This window comes from Plodia interpunctella, chromosome 10 (assembly GCF_027563975.2).
Source record: "Plodia interpunctella isolate USDA-ARS_2022_Savannah chromosome 10, ilPloInte3.2, whole genome shotgun sequence".
Taxonomy (NCBI): domain Eukaryota; kingdom Metazoa; phylum Arthropoda; class Insecta; order Lepidoptera; family Pyralidae; genus Plodia; species Plodia interpunctella.
In genome coordinates, this window is record NC_071303.1 from 6,576,609 (window position 1) to 6,596,337 (window position 19,729).

General features: G+C 35.1%; 5 protein-coding genes across 5 annotated transcripts in view; 1 reads left to right on the forward strand and 4 right to left on the reverse strand.

Annotated features, from left to right (window-relative positions):
- The window catches only part of Gbs-76A (Glycogen binding subunit 76A), a 32,599-nt gene extending 31,694 nt beyond the window's left edge, over positions 1–905 (reverse strand). Inside the window, exon 1 of the mRNA XM_053750284.2 lies at positions 754–905. The gene's annotated coding sequence lies outside the window, so the exon portion shown is untranslated. The remainder of the gene's footprint in view (positions 1–753) is intronic.
- Positions 906–1,949: 1,044 nt separating this feature from the next.
- aln (allnighter) lies at positions 1,950–5,251 on the reverse strand. The gene is made up of 3 exons (XM_053750814.2): positions 5,069–5,251; positions 4,367–4,544; positions 1,950–4,094 (listed from the first exon to the last, which is right to left on the reverse strand). Exons 2-3 carry the CDS (start codon positions 4,526–4,528, stop codon positions 3,057–3,059), a joined length of 1,200 nt encoding a protein of 399 aa, XP_053606789.1. The 5' UTR covers positions 4,529–4,544; positions 5,069–5,251; the 3' UTR covers positions 1,950–3,056.
- A 4,691-nt stretch (positions 5,252–9,942) lies between these two features.
- Positions 9,943–12,752, reverse strand: SRPK (SR Protein Kinase). Its single transcript, XM_053750582.1, has one exon. The coding sequence runs from the start codon at positions 12,548–12,550 to the stop codon at positions 10,733–10,735; it is 1,818 nt and encodes a 605-aa protein (XP_053606557.1). The 5' UTR covers positions 12,551–12,752; the 3' UTR covers positions 9,943–10,732.
- A 497-nt stretch (positions 12,753–13,249) lies between these two features.
- Positions 13,250–16,038, reverse strand: LOC128672937 (monocarboxylate transporter 3-like). Its single transcript, XM_053750475.2, has one exon. It carries the CDS (start codon positions 15,800–15,802, stop codon positions 13,823–13,825), a length of 1,980 nt encoding a protein of 659 aa, XP_053606450.1. The 5' UTR covers positions 15,803–16,038; the 3' UTR covers positions 13,250–13,822.
- A 723-nt stretch (positions 16,039–16,761) lies between these two features.
- On the forward strand, positions 16,762–19,724 carry dup (double parked). Its single transcript, XM_053750479.2, has 3 exons — positions 16,762–17,456; positions 17,657–17,792; positions 18,066–19,724. Exons 1-3 carry the CDS (start codon positions 16,939–16,941, stop codon positions 19,218–19,220), a joined length of 1,809 nt encoding a protein of 602 aa, XP_053606454.1. The 5' UTR covers positions 16,762–16,938; the 3' UTR covers positions 19,221–19,724.
- Positions 19,725–19,729: the final 5 nt, after the last annotated feature.

Genomic DNA, 19,729 nt, shown 5'->3' on the forward strand with positions numbered 1-19,729 from the left:
GCCGCTGCCCCTATTTTGGCCCAACTGGGAGAGAAGGGCGTTGTAAAACAAATTTGCAACGGCCCCAAGGTTGTAGTTACGTCGCCATTGACATTCTTACAAATAATAACACGATTCTGAGCAAAACACATTGAAACAATGACTAAGACTTAAAACACAATGCATTCACAGACATCGGTATGACAGTAGTCTGCGCATTTACCTTAGTGGGTTCGAATCCTATAATTCGAAATTTACCTGATTTATTATTAAATGTATAGCTAAAAAAATAACCTTTATATTACCCTTTATCTCCACACTAAAAATCAACTTAACCTAATGCTCAATTTTGACGTGAAAGAAGGAAAATCATCATCACTACACAGTATAAAACAAAGTCGCTTCTCGCTGTCTGTCTGAGCTTAGATTTTTAAAACTACGCAACGGATTTTGATGTATTTTTAATAGATAGTTTTATTCCTGAGGAAGGTTTAGATGTATATTTAGTATGGTTTACCCGAACGTAGCCGGGACGGGCCGTATATTATAGTAAATATTTTGAAAGACCAGAGGGTAATGACCTACATGAGGGGGTCAAGGTCATACAGATAAAAAATGGATCGTGCGCAATAATAAATGTAAAGGAAGGCAATTTAAGCACATCTTAGAGTAAGGTACTAATAACAATTTTAGATTACATTATATATAGGTAGGTACCTATTATTGAATCATCTATTTTATCTATGAGATAAGGCAGCAAGTAGGTACACCAACCTTTAAATATGCCGGTCGTTTGAAAGTCGCACCATAGATTATCTATAATCTATATATAATCACTTCACTATAAAATATCGCGAAATATTGACAATGAAATGGAAAGTGAGTCTTGGGCGGGCGTAGGGTTGTTTACATGTGCGATGCGGCGAGCAGCAGCGCGGACTGAGTTGAGGACGCGGTAAGGTCGACGCCGGCACGCATGCGTCGCGATGCCCACAGTACCTAAATAATACACTTCGATGACCTTTGAAAAACTTTCGGTACCTAGTAGGTAGTTCCCGAACAAATCAAATCCAACAGTTAATAAGGTTGCCTCGACACGAATATACCTGCTTTAAAAAATGTTTAAGTACATTTTGTTAGCTTAACACATAAGTGGGTATACACATAACTTACAGTTAAATGTGGCACGACCATTCTAACTATCCCACTAATAATTTTCGCCGAATTAAGCAATTAGGTTTAATTAGTGATGCGCCGAATAGTAGTCTCACCAAATAACTCAATGCCGAATACTATTCGGTTTAGCGTCTACCCGAGCCGGATATTCTCGGCCGAATTATTCGGCTAAATATTTCATTGTTTTGCCGCGTAAACAGGTTGTAAGGTTCTAAATACTTTGCTTAAAAACATCGCACGATTACCGTTACAAATAAAATAGCGAATATGCATAATATTTTTAAAATATTGATAATAATAACATTATTGTGTTTGGAATATGAGTGGGTGTAAAAGATCACGTGCTTGTGACTTTTTTGACGAAATAGGAGATAAAACGAAGAACGAGTAGCCAAGAAAATAGAAATACTAGAATCGAATATATTCGGCACCAAACCAAATAATTCGATAAATAGTGGAAAAGATGCCGAATACTAAACGAATATCCGACGCATCTTTAGTAGTCCTATATACTTAATAATAATACGGTTTGAAGTATTATAGGTCCTTCATGGGTACAAATAGGTATAAGTATGTACCTAGTTATAGAATTAGCAGGTACTTACTCCACTATATATCTGCAGTCTAATTTTCCTTCTTATTTAAAAAAAAAATAAAACCTATTTTGGTTTACATATGTTTGGCCAACGATAATAACAGTAATTATTTAACTACAATGAGTCACTCAAAATTTTCGGTCATTTACGTTCATCACCGAAACGAAATACAATAGTAAAAATAAAACTACCACAACACATAGTTTAGCGAAAATTATATTTATTAGTCCAAATTGAATTTGAAATTGAATATATCTAAATACTGTTACTAAAATATTTGATGCATTATTCTGCAGTGCGTACCTATATAGAGATTGCATTGTCTATAACTCTAGAACCAATCATCCATTGTAGTAAGTACAGGATATTCTTTTATAGGTCGCTATCCTAGAGATATCATAGAGAGATCGATCTGCGCCTGCTAGAACTAAATCTATCTACTTTTTACACTGAAACGAGTATACTTACTACACACACAGAGCATTTACACTAAAAGAGCATGATTTTCAAATAATATACACCATATTTTTTTATTATGCCAAAAAAATTAAAGGCTTAATATTGAAGACCCTATTAATACATGTGAGTGATCAAATTTAATTAAATTAAAATTAAAACCAAAGTTATTGAGGTTTGCGATTATACCAATATATCAATGAATTTATGAACGTAGTTTGAAACTCCAATTATTCCGATTCATAGTTTATTGTGTTCTCTCACACTCTCGAGCAAAGAACCTGACGTAGGAAAAAAATAAATAAACAAAAAGAATTGCCAGAATTTATAAATGAAAATCGACTTTGTGTGAACCGCTGCACTGAACCTTTACTTTGAAGTGTAGTAGTCAGGTGGTAAACCAAAATTTTGGATTTAGATTTTTTATTTTTTGTCTATGCACATATTTATCAGTAATAGGTACTGATAGTCCCATTTTATTTTTTTGCATAATTAAAATTTTATGGTGTATAACTGAAGTACTTTTTACATAATAATACGTTTAACGTCAAAAACGTACGGAAATTACGATCATTAGGAACGATGACAGACTAGATGTAAGGCAGGAGCTACGGCAGCGGAGCCGCGTACTCAACTCTTCTGCCCCGAGTATCGAACTTAGCGCTAAAATAAAGAGATAATATTAATGTAATTTATCACATCAATATTATTACGAGTTCAGCACCATATTTTTAACAAAGCTTAGTATAACTTATAACTTATAATCTAATTTACATACTAAGTATAGTATTAGGTATTTAATTGACTAGAATGATTAAGGCATTTACTAATAAAAAAAATTAACCAATCCTAATAAAGTTTAAGATTGCTTAACAGATCGTAAAGTCTTTTCCTTATCTCTTTTGTTGCAGATGCCCTAGGGGTACCTGGTGCCCGTTCAGGGTTTGCACACAAATCTAACAACTCTATAAGTACTTTTGGTGAACGAGGACCTAACAGTAAGCCGGGCACCATTACTCTTCCAGATATAACCCACCCCAAAAAAATCCTCTCGCATACTATTTGCAAATTATTATTGACAACCCCATGATCACATTTCTGACTTATCAAATTACAAAACGACCGACAGTCTAAATAATCACAGTCACTATGCTGTTTGCATTCAGACTTGCTTCCAGTGATCCTATTGACCACTGAGCGAGGATGGACAGCATCAATATGCTGATATATGATTTTCTTTGAATCTGATTTAAATCCAAAATGGCCCATTTTGACTCCACACATATGCATAGGTTCAGGCAACCTCTCCTCCAGTAATATTAAATATTCAAGTATCATCAAAGCAGTCTTGATCCTTCTGTCCCATTCCTCTGCACTATCATACAATGTCATCAAGTGCCAGTATCCTGATATTGATTCCATTTTCTGTATAGCATACATTTCACCACATGTACCCAGGAGTTTTGGGAATACGTCATATTTCTCATACAACAAAAGGGCAAGGTATTCATTGTCTTGCAAAAGTGACCAAACATTTTTCATTTCAATTTTTCTCAAAACTTTTCCTTGTGTCTTTTGTAAATGAGATATTTTTAGTGCATCTGTGTCATCAATGGAAATATTAAACTTAAATTTTACAGTGTTTTTGACCATCTGAGAAAACACTTCTTCAGAGGGGAATATAGTTCTTCCAGTAGCATCAAACTGTGTTAAATCGTCTACTACAGGAACTTTCTTAAATACAACACTCTGATTGAGCCAGTTGCCTGAAAATGCAGATCCTGTTTCCTGGTAAAATGTATGGCAAGAAATTATTGATGGCTCATCAGCTTTACAAATATCCTGGCAAAGACTTCCTGCAGATATGCCAACGGAATAGCTGTTGCACTGAAATAATCAGAAAAACCAATGAGAGCATGTTCATTACTTTAGTATTAGTTAATTACATCTACACAAATCTGAAATATCATTTATGTTGACATACTGAAACAACCTTATATTCATTTGACAGCTTCACAAGGGAAAGATAAATATTTAAATTAAAATAAGTAATCTGCCTCCCAGAATTCCTATAATGAAGTCAGATTTTAAATTTTTTTATTATGATTATATTCACATATACAATACAGATGAACACAGATGAGATGACATTAACTTACAATATTTTGTATGCGGATCTGAGAATGAATATCAATACACATTAACTTCCATCTTATTATGACATAGAGAATAGAAAGTGTGGATAAGACAACTAAAACTCTTTTCTTCACAGATTTCACAATATGTACTAAAGCCCATGAACAAAGTTGCTTTATCTTCATTGCTGAAGTCCAATTTCTGAAACATATTAGTTTGATATAGGTTTGATATTGTTATTGACATAGTCTATAATTCTTACAAAGTAAGTAATTTAACAGCAATGTATGGTCTCGCTTTATAATAAAACCACTCTATATCCTCTTGTGGATGTCATACAGGGCAGCTCAGGGAAACCTAGCCTTGAGAGCTGAAAGGCAATAATGTCTCACCTAATGTTTTATTAACACACAGATCTCTTTCTTATGTGAGCAAAATGGATTATGGAATCTATAGCTGTCTCTGTCTACTAGTTAATGTAAGTACATTAACTCTCAACTCTGGCCATCCATCATGTTTTATTAAATAGACATCATTTAGTAGATAACATCTATATCTATATACCTATACTTAATGTAAGATAACATACTTAATGCAAAAGTTTGTAATTTCTGCATTGACAGTTAAGCCACTGAACTGATTTTGATGGAATTTGGAATGCAAAATAAATATTTTAAATTTGTGAGACCAGAAATTGGGGGTGAAAATTTTAACGAGAAACTTACCACGGGCAGATTTGCATGTAACAGTAAATATGCATTATTTGAATTAAGCATTTCTTTGTGTCTTATTCGTATATTATGAACACAAAATACACTTCATAATTTTCTCATTAGTTAAATTTATTTTCTTTCACGTTTGATTGGTACTTAAGTACCTTCTAGGTACCTATTAGATTATATGACATTGACATACTTGACATATAGACAGTGACAATATGTTTTTTATTATTATTATTTACAAACGGACAATGCGTGTAGAACTATAAAGCAATCAAACTGAGATATTGTTGAGGACCGTAGATAAACTATCATAAAATATGCACAGGGTATGGAGATAAAACATCACAAATGATTTCTTTCTTTCTATCACTTGTTTATTTATATTATAATAAATACATTAAATCATTACAACAATTGTACCATCTCAGAAAAAACAACCAACTGTCATGACAACATTTTTCTCTTTTTAGTTGTCATGTTCTAGAGATTTCTCTACTCTAATACCCCTCCTTAATCTCGTAAACATAAACAATAAACACAATATTAACAACTCAACTTATACTCTCACACATCCCCTCATTCAGGATAGCTTTCATTCTCACTCACGTCTCAAACACACAAACCCATTTCTCTCATACACTACTCAAATTTTCCTCTAGGTAGAGATTTTGTTAAGGCATCTGCGACCATTTTCTCAGTTTCACAGTACTTTAAATTAATAATATCTGCCTCAACTGCATCTCGCACAAAATGATAACGTACATCCACATGTTTTGTACGTTGATGGTGTACTGGATTGTTAGCGATACGTTTTGCATCTCCTTTTTGTTATTCCAGAAAATAAGAATGTCGTCAACATAAATGGCTAAAATGATAACATTCCCCTTCTGAGACCTCGTGTAGACGCATGGTTCGTTCTCAGATCTCTTAAATTTTAGCTTCATCAATTCTGAGTGAAGTTTTGCGTTTCACGCTCTTGATGCTTACTTGAGCCCATACAGAGATTTATGCAATTGACAAACAAGGTTTTCATTGCCCTTTGCAACAAAGCCCTCTGGCTGTTTCATGTAAACGGTCTCTTTTAAATCTCCATTCAGAAAAGCCGTTTTCACGTGCATATGATCTATGCTCAAACCTATCTTTGCTGCTAGAGCTATCAATGCTCTCAAAGAACTATGCCTTATTACAGAAGAAAATGTATCAAAATAATCGATACCATTTCGCTGACTGAGCCCTCTCGCTACCAGTCGTGCCTTACATCGAGTCTTTCCCCCCGCCTCTTCTTTGACTCTAAATAACCATTTTGAGTCAACGATGTTACACGACTTGGGTGGTTCTACAAGCGTCCAGGTATTGTTTTTTTAACGCTTCTAGCTCCTCCTCAATTGCTACTTTCCATTTTTTACTGTCAGGTCTAGATAATGCATCCTGTACATTTACTGTACTATACGTAGCTTTATATGTTACATAATCAGGAAATTCTCTATGCTTTCTACTTCGTAACGGATACCTCCTATCCGATATTGTCTCACTATCTGATTTATCACCTTCCTGTTCATCAGATGTCACCCAATTTTCTTCTTCACCTTCATTATCAGACGTAGCCTCTCTAGGTACACGATCACTCTGACATCTATCGTCGTCAAAATTATCAGGAACAACCTCTCTTGGTTCAGCATCTCTCTGACCTTGTTCCTCTTGGTGAACTGTTTCGTTTTGTACATTTAATGGAGGTCCATCCAACATTATAATAGCTTCTCTATCTGGAATAGCCTGCTCTAAAGATGAGGATAATTGATTCTTATACTCATACATTTGATCCTCGAAGAATATAACATCTCGGCCTTCAGAAACTTCTTTTGAAATGGGTTCAAATAAGCGGTAGCCTTTGGTATCCTCACAATAACCAACGTGAACTAATGCTTTTGATTTTGGATCCCATTTCTTCCGTTTTTGATTTGGCTGGTGAAGATATGCCACGCATCCAAAAACTTTAATAAAGCTTAGATTTACCTTTCTTCCTGTCCAGACTTCTTCCGGCGTTTTATTTTTTAGTGCTATAGTAGCCGAGCGGTTCTTAAGATAAACAGCTGTATTAACTGCTTCTGCCCATAATTTAACTCCTAGACCCGCTTCCATCATCATGGATCTTGCCTTCTCAGTAATTGTTCTGTTGGCTCTCTCTGCGACTCCATTTTGTTCAGGTGTGTACTCAACAGTCAACTGATGACGAATGCCTTTTGCTGAACAAAATTCATTCATTCTTTTATTCACAAACTCTGTTCTATTATCGGATCGCAAAACCTTCATTGACTTTCCTATCTGTCGTTCTACAAGGCGTACGAACTGTGTAAATTTATCAAAAACCTCCGCTTTTGACTTTAAAAAGTAAACAAATGTCTTCCTTGTGAAGTCATATATGAATGTGAGAAAATATTTGTATCCACTGTACGAATCCTCACTCATTGGACCACATACATCAGTATGAATCAGCCCCAGGACTTCTTTAGCTCGACTAGCACCCGATTTCTTGAATTGCTTTGTTTGCTTTCCCATTACACACGCTTCGCATTCTAATTTGTAAGTTGAGTTAGGAAAACTTACCCCTTGCGCTAACTTATTCTTCAATATTAATAATCAAACTTATACTCCAAGGTGACCCATTCGCCTATGCCACAGAACCATCTCATTAGAGTCAGCAGCTGATGCTAACGCCACATTCTGTGAAGAATATCGTATTTTATAAACACCATTATCTACAGTGCCTTCATGCGATGCTTCACCCATTACTTTACATACATCCGCTTTCATAATTTTAAAGCCAAATTTCTCAAATAGTACTAAAAGATTTTTACTTACAATTTTGCTTACACTAAGCAAATTTGATGATAGCTTTGGAACATACAATACATCACTGATTGACCCATTCCCATTCTCATGAACTACCTTACCAATTCCTTCAGCATATACTACCTCGTCATTCGCACAAGATATCTTTATCTTGTTCTCCAGTGTCTTATAGTTATGTAACCAATCGCGTTTATTGGTCATATGATTTGAAGCACTGGAATCTAAAATCCACACTCCTAAGCCTCTGTCTTCACTAGTCGCCATTGCTAGTGACGTCATTACAGCTTCCATCTTAAGTTTTGAATTTTTTGGACAGCTTCTCGCTTTATGAGGACCATCACAAATAAAGCACTTTATAGAACGCGGTTGGTTCTTTCCTGCACTTTCTTTGCTTTCTCTCTCTTTGCTTGTGTGTAATGGTCATTTTGAAAAAAGGTATATAGTAAAGGTATAGCTATAGTAGCCATTTGACACCAAAAATTGTTTGGAGACATTTTAATTATATGCGAAGTTTAAATACGAATGAACCATGAAATTAGTAGGTAGGTAAGTACTCCGTGAAGTACCTACAACTTAATTCCATGGAATGAACATTTTTGAAAGTCTAAAAAGAGTCAGCTGTTAGCTTGTTGGTAGTTGTTGTCAGCGTCGTTAGTACACAATACACAAATGATACTTATTTAATTTTACTATGTAGCCTAACTACTTTTGTCAAATGCTTCAAATCTTTCCAAGAAAATTTACGAAGCACTGCTATAGCCCATAGATTTAGAAGGGCCCCGTGCGCGGCTCTGCTGTAGCTTATTATTATTCTGGAATGTAGAGTTTATCATATAATACATACTTGCAACAACTCTTATTGATTGATACATACATTATATGGATACCTAAAAGTTTGTAACTTAGGTAAACATTATTTAATTTAGAATATGACGTGAAAAAGTGCCTGTGAAGGCCTAATTTCTGAATAAATGATTTGATTTTGATTTGATTTGACCTACTACCTAATTTAGATATCCTTCTAAAACTTGATCGAAAATTATGGTCTAAAATTTAAAATGTAGATTTTGTGGGTATTTAGTTCAAGAAAAATGTCTATATCTGTGATAATAGATCCACCTACGTATATTTTATACAAAACAAACTAAGTAGGTACCTAGATCTATTCAACACACTGACTGCTATGTGCACGTTACCGTAACGTAACGACCGCTGAATCTCATGTAACAGCAGCACAATGTTTTCTCTAACAATACTGCCTGTGCCAACGCAACGGTTCCTTTATACAATAATGTTTCCGGTCTCCACTCCAGTCAACCTCAGACCAATAATATTACAACGCAAACGCGACACACTTACCACAGACACATATATAACAAGATTACTTATATCGATAGGTACTTGTTCATTGTAGGTAGATCTAGATAGAAGAATAAGGGCGTACGCGTACGCTACGCTCTGTCGTACGCCATATTTAGGGCATTTTGGAGAAGTGCTCAGGCCTCCGAGTAAAAGAGGGCCACCAAACACCCGCTATGCATGGCCTCATGATGGGCACTATTAATCAACAAAAAAATCCAGCAGTACTTAATGACACCGACAGATATAGGTGATTCTTTAGTGGTTTAGGTATGTTCCAACCTCCTAACCATTTTTTTTATTCGAATGTTTCCTAGGATTCCGTAGGTACCTCTAACTCTTACGAAACTTCGTAACTTTTACGAAATCCTGTAACACGAGTTTCATTATTTTTGTTGCATAGCATTTATGCCAATTTTCAAGATCCAGTAAAGATTTTCGTTATTTGTTATACAAACATTACCCCCAATTTTTACCCTTTTGGGGGTCGATTTTTTAAAATTCCTTTCTTATCTGAGCACTACGTAATAACCTAAAGCTACTGCCCAAATTTCGCGTTTATAGCTTCTATGGTTTAGGCTGGACGTTGATTAGTAAAAAAACGCTTGTTCTTTTATATATATATATAAGGGGATTGATATATTAACAATTTAAAATAAAAAACATAGTAACAAGCTCGTTTTGACATTTTATTCATGTAAATTTGCAGATATAATTAATACAAATGGTCATGTAAATTGGGATCTATGATAAATAATATAACTATCAGCTGGTTGAGGACACTGTATATAAACTGCCTCCAATGACAGTGGACTCCAGCCATTGTTAAATTTAGATGACTCATTGATTATAAAAAGGCAGTCTCGGAGGTGTGGCATTACAAATACTGTCTTATTCCTAAAGTTTACATTATGAGATTTTTATTGTGATAGTGATAAAACACAAACTTAAACTATGTGAAAATACTACCCAAATGGCTACAGTTTACATGCATGACTTTACATATTAGGTTCTCACTTCTAGATGGTTTATGTGCCAAGCTATGTCAACTAATAAATTCCTAAAAGATTTATGTGACAAAACCTATATTGTCTACATGTCATACATCACAATTTTTCCTAAAGCTATCTGTACAATCGGATAATTTATGATGTCTTATGTTTATGCCAATTTCTAGTGTTTGACCAATAAGAAGTTATGAACTTATGAGCAGCAAGTGTATCTTATACTCTGCCACTACTTTTTGTTACTTGTGTATTGACATTATCCCAGTAGTTGCACACAATTTATTTTCCAATCAAAGATTGCTAACAAAACAATCTAGATACAAATTAAATTATTCACAAACAAATCCATAAATAAACTTTGATTAAAATGTAAACACTGAAATTCTTTGTATGTGGACACTACTAATTTTTATGAATGAATGAACATTCACTCAGAAAGAGAGCATGTACATTATTCCTCAGATTCCTTTTCTTCAGGCTTCACTATTTTCAACCACGGGTGCTGAAGGCACTCGTATGCAGTGGCACGGCGATTAGGATCAAAATCAAGCATGGGTTTCAGGAAGTCAGCAAATTCTTCTGCATCTTTCTGACTCCACTCATATTTTTCAGTGAGTACTGAAACTAAGTCCCAAGGTTTTAAACCTGTTATATTCCTCAGTTCACCTTTCTTGTTGAAAAATACTTTGGAATACTTCCCAGATGCTGCAATTCTCTTGGGAATGTCTCCAAGCAATTCTATAATATGTGCTAAATGATCTTCATCTCTACTGTAGCCATCACCAGAATGAGGCTCGAATAGGTAATCTCCAGTGGCCAGCTCAAATGCCATACAAGCTGTACTCCATATGTCAGCAGAGGTCCCATATCCAGCACTCAGTAAAACCTCAAGAGATCGATACTGCCTTGTTTGGATGTCTTCAGTGAAGTGTCGATGAACCCAGCATGCGTTGCCAAGGTCTGCTATCTTAACTTCCAAATCACACACCTCAAATGCAGGATCAGGTTTTTTCTCCATTGTTTTACCTTTAGTAGATTGAGAGTTAAAAGAGGGAGGTGTGTCAGTCATTTCTCCTTCAGACATTGGAGTGCCAGCATCATCACCACAACCATATTGTTTATTCCTCACCTGCACCGCCTCAGCATCAGTATCAAATGCCTCATCATCTGGTCTCTGCAGACCACTGCATCCATTTATTGTGGTGTCATTCTCAGAGCGAGTGGTCTCAATCACACTGGCCTCCTCAGGGGTCTGTGGAGAGTCATCAATGTCTTGAGACATAGGAGCAGATTCACTATTAGGCTCCACCTTCTTCTGTTCCTCCATCTCCTCAATTTGCTCCATCTGTTTCTTCAATAGCATAGATTGACGCTTAGCCTTTTTCTTGAGTTTCTTCTTTTTGTTTCTGCTCATTTTAGCAGTCACCACTTGTTCTTGAAACTCTTTAGGAGCAGTACTAATCAAAGAATGGGGCAATCTTAAGCCCAGGGAATGTAGTTCTGTAGCTTCAGCTGCCAATTTTCGAATATAAGTCTCATCAACACAAACCAAGACATTTTCAGGTTTAATGTCAGTATGAATAATCTTACATTTAGTGTGAAGGTAATCCAGTGCCTCCAATACTTGATGTATAATATTTTTCACATTTTCCCGAGGAATTCCTCTATAGTTGGACTTGAGTATGAGCTTCAAAAGGTGGTGGCCTAACACTTCAAACACCATGCATACATGAGTGCCATTCACTCCAGTTATTTTAAAATCGTTCAACAACTGAACTGTTTTATTCCGTTTGGGATCTGTAGGATCACTGTCACGAACTGCTTTCAGTATTTTGATTTCGTCTAGAGCTGTTTCTGTAAAGTGGGGCGCCGACTTCACCACTTTCAATGCGACAAATCGTTTGTCAACTAGATCCCAACATAACCATACTGTTGAAAAGTGACCCCATCCCAACTTCCTAGTGACGTGGTAGCGATTCAGGAACAAGTCTCCAATTTTGACAGGATGGTATCCACCCTTACAATAGTCAGCACTGTCCTCTTGTTCCTCATCGTCACTAGCGTACTGTTCATCTTCATCTTCTTCAATCGTCTCATTGGAAGAGCTATGTGTAGGTTCTAAACGATTCTGGGTCTGGTTACGCAGCCCGTTTCCTTGTCCACCACCGCCGTGATCCTCCTCACGATTCTTCTTCTTACCTAGTTTATGACGCTTCTTTTTCGCCTGAATGGCGAGTACTCTTCTATTTACATCTGATTTAGAACTCATTTAGTAAATTAAAACACTTCAACAACTTGCAATAAATATAAAATTTATCTTTTCATCGCAATCTTTTTGTTTGAGTATGGCGGCCGGTCGCAGAACAAAATGCGCTCGAACATGAATTGTCAATTTGTTGCCACATAGAAAAACTGCTCAAAACCCATAGACAAAAACATTCGGAGTTCACTGAGCGGGCAAGTCGCTTATCCCCACAGGATATTAAAAGTTTAACCTAATGTTTTTATATCTGTGCTTGCCAGGGTGTATTACTGCACATTTATCCCGCCAGAGTACAAAAGCTACACAAAAGCTTTGCCGCCTTTTACTATGTCGATTAAAATGTTTATTTTACAGTACTTTATTAATCCTTTCATGATGTAAGCATTCGTTTGTGAAAATATACAACACTGTAGCATATGCGTGTGCCGAAATATTGGGAAAAATCGTTTTCCATAAGATAAAAAAAATCGAAAGCTATGGGATACGTCTCACGCTGTAAAATTTTCGAGCCAGTAAACGGTCGAAAAAAGCTCGGAACACTTCCACACACGGAAATATAGTTTATATCAGTTTATGACCATAGTTAACCAAACAATGCAGAACATAACCTGAAATAGTGTTATTTTTTCAGGATAATTCACTAAATCTTTCCTTTCCTTTATACTCGCACCACGATTGCGTAGAAGGTATTTTTGATCGTAAATTTGCAACAATATTGAAAATTGGCGCTTTTTGCCTCCATTGGCATACTTAGTGTACCAGTAGCGCCATCTGCGCGGAGCTTTGCCTAATATGCCCTATTAGCTGATGCTATGCTGCGATGATTAAGCCTTGTCTTAACAAAGGTTCTTAAAATATAATTATATCCGTTACTAAATTTCATCAAAATCCGTCTTGCAACATTTGTGTGATTGAGTAACAAACAATAATAAGCTAATATAACGATCTGTTCATTTTTTCAATCCCCGCTTAAGGCACTATGTATGTATGGCACTTAACACCTAGTGCTACAATCACAATTATAAAGTTTCATTTATTTCATAGAGAAAAATAGAAAAATATTTTAACAAATTATGCCATACTAGCTAGATAAAGAATTTTAGTAAAAAAATTAAAATTAAATAAAATATGTTTACAAACATAATTTTTAGGACTGCCTAATAATGTTTGCAAATAATGTTTGTGGCACACAGCCCAGATATGTGATCGTTAAAAAAAAACTTAATAGTAATCGCAATATATATTCAGCGTATAAAAAAAATTAGAACAACAATTTATTCACTCTTTTTTTCCAAACGGTACTGGTGTCTTTTTGTCTTCAGGCAATGTACCTTTTTTCGCATTTTGTTCTTGCACAATTTCTTTGTTTGCTAATATTTTTATAAAACACCCCATTATACCACCAAGCAATATGGCTGTCCCAGCTACATAGAACGAAATATCGTAGTTAAAATTTTCTTTCAACATTCCTGCCATGGGGGTGCTTATTAAACTTCCGCAGCCTTGGAATAATAGCAATATACCAGTAGCATTTGTTAATTTATCTAACCCATATAGAGAAACGATAACTATACTTCTAAGACTGGCAAAGCTAGATATGAAGAAACCGAAAATAGTACAATAACCATATTGGTAATAAACATCGTAAGATAAACTAGATAATATAGTTGCCAATCCAGATATAACGCATGCCATTATATATAATTTTAGGGGATCATACTTAGTAGCTAATGCACCCATTACTAATCTGCCAATTGCATTTGCAGTTCCAATTACAGTCAAAAATAAGTTACTATGACGAAATTCTATGCCCGCGGTTATACTCCGATCTAACATAAATACATAGGGTACTAGGTAACCCAAATATACCACAAAACCACTAGTGCTTAAAAGTAAGAATGATTTTTTCTTTAATAGATTAGGGTCCATCATTGTTGCTAAAACTCGCCGAGCAGCAGTAGTAAAAACACCACGTTTTTCCTTTAAATCAACAGCAGTTACTGCTCTAGATACTGCCATTTGATATTCTAAACCCGTTTTGCCATCGGCTGGTGTATCCATCATACTCTTTTGATATTCGGGTAATTTTTCGATGTTTCCAGCATAAAATGCATCATCTCGGTACATAGGCCGCGATTCTTGAACGTGTTCTTCCCAATGAAAAAGTCTCTGCCACCACTTTCTTTTCTTGGGTTCATCAACATGGACAGTAACCTCTACATTCTTTTTCGTTTTATCTTGAACACTTGATTTTGATATTATAGATTGCACTTGCTTTAACTGACGCTTACTTATACCTCCATGAGGACTGTGAGCCCTTAATGTAATTTTAGATACGGCAGGGCCTGTTGATGGGCCAGGCTGTGTTGGAGTTGTTGATAACCCTTCTACTACGACCGATGCCGCTGTAGGAAAATTGGCATTGGAGACAGCACTAAATAATCGCTCTGTTGCAGTTGGCATTAATACACCTCCAACATTTGTACCAGTACGGCTAGCAGAAGCTAAATTAGGCAAATATGTAACAGTTCGAGTTGGATCATCTGTGGTTGTGATAACTGTCAAGGACAGTAAAGGTCTATAGGTCATTCCAAGGAAATACGTTATGCCAAATAAACCTGTGTGGAACATAGTTACAACCCTCCAACCTGCTATACCAATTATATATGTATTTATAGGTGCCATTACAGCAATCCCAACGCTTGATCCCGTAGCAGCTATTGCTAATGTAAGCGCACGTAATTTCTCGAAATAAAAGCCTACTACGAGGGCACTTGATAAATTTATCAAGCAATATCCTAAACCTGCAAACGCTCCATAGAAAACACAAAGAGATACGTAATTCGTACTAAAGTACGTACATAGAAATGAACAAGTAACAATAACTGATCCAGTCATACAACATAATCTAAAGCCAAAACGATTGATACATGCAGAGGCTAATGGTCCCAAGAGAAAATAAAATGACACTGCTAAAGAATTAACAAAAGCAATATTGGAATCTGTCGTTTGGAATTCCTGCTTCAAATCTTGAATCAAGCATCCAAAAGTAAAACAAATTCCATCCAGTATCATGATACAGGAAAAGGCTGCTACCAACACAACCCATCCCCAGCCTCCTTCTTCTGGAACGGATATTTGAGCTGCGATTTCAGTTTCTTCTCCACCTTCAAGTTCATCTGGTCTACTAATTACTCTGCTAGGTACAACTAATATACTTTTCTTCTGTTCTGTTTCATTCTTCTGTTTAGCAGGCATATTTGATCATAACTTTTAATTATGTACTATAATATTATCTCTTAATCATTTCTTTATTACTACCATTCACTTTTATTTACAAATATTTCAGACATGAGATGACTCGACATGGTGATAATTCTATTCATCTAGCTAGACAAAGAAATAGCTGGAAATAGCCAAAAAAAAAGCTGTCAGGATTAACCATAGGGTTTACCTATAGTATTTTAAATCGTAGAGTGAAAAACCTTTTATTTTGTAGACAAGTCATATTTTTCGTTTAGCTCATATAAGAAAGAGAAAGCGTATTAAAATTGCAAGAGAAGAAACGGACAGATACCTAAACTACACCTGTGAAAAACAAAGACCAAGAAACTATATAGACGACGGAATAAAATGAGATAAAAAAATCAATTCAATTTTGTAGTCCATTCGGGGTATCTCATCTCTCATCTGTAAGGTGGTAGATTAGGCTAGGCGGGCACGTGATGAGGGATAACACATGTCAGCGCTCTGTCTCGTTTCTTCTCATTTATATTTACACGCAATCTTTCTCTGTCTACAATGAAAACATTTGAGAATAAAAAATATGTTAACAACATCCCGATGGAAATTTCAATCCTCACTTTTTCAGTCTCAACTCAACTCAAGTGTATTCTGGAATATTTGACATACCTAGTATCATTAATATTGCATGAAAACTATGAAAAGTACCAACGTAATTATTTTATAATTTCATTTAATATGTATTGATTTATTAATATACCTACCTACACTAACGAATAAACACGTTATTCATAAAAAAATAAAGCGTAAATTAAGCTAAAGTATATATTTGAAATGAAAAGAAAAAGGCAAAACGCACTTTACCACAGATAATGTTATTATTGATCATGTTATATTATATCTGTGTATAGGTATAACTTATAGGGCATATTACGTAGCGTAGCGTAGCACCCTATTGTGCCCGCTTTTCTTTCGCAGTCAGACCGTCAATGTCATAACTGGCTGTCAGTTACGTCTTATTACCTACCTACTGACTGAACGTACAAATTCAATCAACGCCGTTTTTGGAGGGAAAATTAGCAATAAATGTGGCTTCTTTTCTTCTATACTTTAAAGTACTTAGTTATTTTCGGTAATTATTAACTTGTGAAATGTCTCAAACAACCATCACTTCATTTTTTAACAGTAGGAAACGACCGGCCGTTGATGATATTGTCAGTTCCAAAAGTAAACTTCCCCATTTAGAAAAAACTTCACAAGCCATTTCAAAGAGCAAAGGACGAATAAATTTAATTGGCAAATGTGAAAGTTACAAAAATGTGAGACAAGACAAAACTCCCAGTACACAAGTAGTGCAAGAAAATGATTCAAATCATCTTAGTCCCACGAAAGCAACACATCGACTTAACAATGTAGACGCATTTTTGAACAAATCAAGTGTATCTAATATAGCAAAAAATGTGGGTGCGACAAAATCATCAGTTGTAAATGCAGCCAGAAAGGAGTTGAGCTTAGGTGATATTAGAAAGAAATTAGCTGGAAGCTCTCGTCTAGCTGAATTGAAGGCGTCAGCAGATCGCATCAGTAAGGGTATTCATGATTTGAAAGAAGCGAATGAGCAACGTAATCTTATTGGATTCCAAACAATTGATGTGGAGGTCCCTTCAAGGTTAGTATATCACAAGTACTTAGGTTTCTTACTTAAAATCGTATAAACCAAATAGTCAATCCTCTGGTAGTACAAAATTCTACCCTTACTATGTTGCATTTTTATGAGTGATAATTATTTAGAACATTTTGAAGATTTATTTTAGATTCAAATATCGTAGCATGTATAATTAATATGTATCATTAATAATATTGTTTTAGTCCTGGCAAAAGAGCATTGTTAGGACAAAAAGATCTTTTGTCTCCGAAAAGTGAAGAAACTCCAGTTATTACACCACAGCGTCCGTTGATTTCTCCTCGAAAAGTAGTTGTCAGTCCTGTTAAAAGCCCTAGTAAGGTGAGAATATTATTATTTTTACTTTTAAGCTTTTAAATATTATTTTCAATACAACATTAAAAGGAAATTTATAAAACAGAATTGTCGAGAACTTTGACATGCAAAGAATAATAAAATACTAAAAACATTCACATAATTTTTTATTCACATATTAATTCATATGTAAAACCCTTGACTATAGCACTTAAACATTAAATGAAAAAGTATGAATGAGAGTGATATGTATCCAAAATAATAATTAGTATTTTTTTATAAATAACTTATTCATTTTAGGTACCTGCATACATCAAGCATGCTTCTTTGGCAACATCTTCAACAAGCCTACCTCTACCACATCAATACAGGTTTTTGGCAGAATTGTTCCGAGGGATGGAAACTGTTGTGGCTCTGCTTTACAACAGAAATGAAAAAATAACATTTGCCAAACTCAAGCCCTCCATTCAAGAAATGCTTAAAAGGAACTTTACAGAGAAGCATCTCGCTCAAATCAAGCACTTAGTACCAGATTTCTATAACTATGAAGTACAAAAGATAAAAAACTTCAGTACATCGACTCACAAAGAAGCCTATGAATTAATCATAACTCCAAACTTCCCAAATGATATCAAAGTTATGAACCCAAGTGTACTGCTTGAGAGACGCAGATATTTCTATGACACCTTACTGCAATTAGTAAAGAAACATCATGCACAGTTTCTATCCACTTTAGATCCTCCCATGGTCATCCCAGACAATAAACTGGTACGATGGCATCCAGAATTTGAACTAGAAAAGGTGACAGAAGTTGATTGCTCAAAATTACCAGAGATGCCAAATAATGAAAAATATTCTTCAGCTCAAGATGTTTTAGCAAAGGCTCGTGAATTATTTAAATGCAACACTAAGATGGAGAAAGCACTTGAGAAGCTAGCCCAAGCTAAGGCGAGAGGGCTGACGGAGGAAGAGAAAAAAGTCACTGGTATTACTGAAAATAATAAGTTGCAAGTAAATCAACCTTCAACTAGCAGAGTAGCTATTTTGAACCCTGCTCTACGCAACCTTCCAGCATCATTACTTGAGAAAGTTAAAGCTAAACAAGCAGCTAAAGCTCTTGAGGCTATGACTAGGAGCTCCGACCATGAGCAGAAATATCTCATTTATAGCCGGTTGCCAGACCTGGCTAGGACTTTGCGTAATATATTTGTGACAGAGAGAAAAAATGTACTTGCTCTTAACATTATTCTGTCTAAATTAGAGAGCAGCTTCAAATCAAATGTTTCTGCCAATGATCTTCAAAAAGATATAAAGGTCTTGACAGAAGAGGCCCCAGAATGGATTAAACTACATGATGTACGAAACATGACCTACCTAAAATTGGATAAAAATGCTGATTTGAATCAAATTGTTTCCAAATTAGAGGCATTAGCAGATAAGTATAGAAATGACTAAAATAATATTATACTTCATTAGTTGTTAATTTGACATGAATTGCAAATTAAGACTGAAAACATTAATAAGTAATGTCCAAAGAAAGCAACATGTTCACATTTTTGTATATTGATACAAAATTAAGGAACTACGCTCGTTAGGTCAGTAATGTATTTATTTACATTATAAATATGCAACTTCTGACATGATCAAATTAATATTTTGACATACAGTTACTTATTGCATTACTTACTTAAATTTACACATTGACATAAGTATTTTATTTTATAAGTTTAATTATATTTTTTTTGCCTTATAATCCTAATTCAGTTTACAGTAACTTGGAAACATTGAAATCGTATATCTAAAATATGAAATCTCTTTTAAATATTAAATGTCTAAATAAGAACTTTGGCTAAACCCTGATTTTTTACTTCTTTTCTTTTATTTAGATAATTGTGCTAATTTTCTTTTTGTTTTCTTTATTGTGTTTGACTTGAATAAAGTGAACTAAATGACATATGACCTGA

What these genes read in the sequence shown, in the direction of transcription:
- LOC128672937 (XM_053750475.2), bottom strand. Translation starts at nt 15,802, where the DNA reads ATGCCTGCTAAACAGAAGAATGAAACAGAACAGAAGAAAAGTATATTA.
- aln (XM_053750814.2), bottom strand. Translation starts at nt 4,528, where the DNA reads ATGAAGATAAAGCAACTTTGTTCATGGGCTTTAGTACATATTGTGAAA. An exon ending in AGATCCGCATACAAAATATT is followed by an intron (nt 4,095 to 4,366) that starts GTAAGTTAATGT and finishes TGATTATTTCAG; the next exon opens with TGCAACAGCTATTCCGTTGG.
- dup (XM_053750479.2), top strand. Translation starts at nt 16,939, where the DNA reads ATGTCTCAAACAACCATCACTTCATTTTTTAACAGTAGGAAACGACCG. An exon ending in GATGTGGAGGTCCCTTCAAG is followed by an intron (nt 17,457 to 17,656) that starts GTTAGTATATCA and finishes ATATTGTTTTAG; the next exon opens with TCCTGGCAAAAGAGCATTGT. An exon ending in CTGTTAAAAGCCCTAGTAAG is followed by an intron (nt 17,793 to 18,065) that starts GTGAGAATATTA and finishes TATTCATTTTAG; the next exon opens with GTACCTGCATACATCAAGCA.
- SRPK (XM_053750582.1), bottom strand. Translation starts at nt 12,550, where the DNA reads ATGAGTTCTAAATCAGATGTAAATAGAAGAGTACTCGCCATTCAGGCG.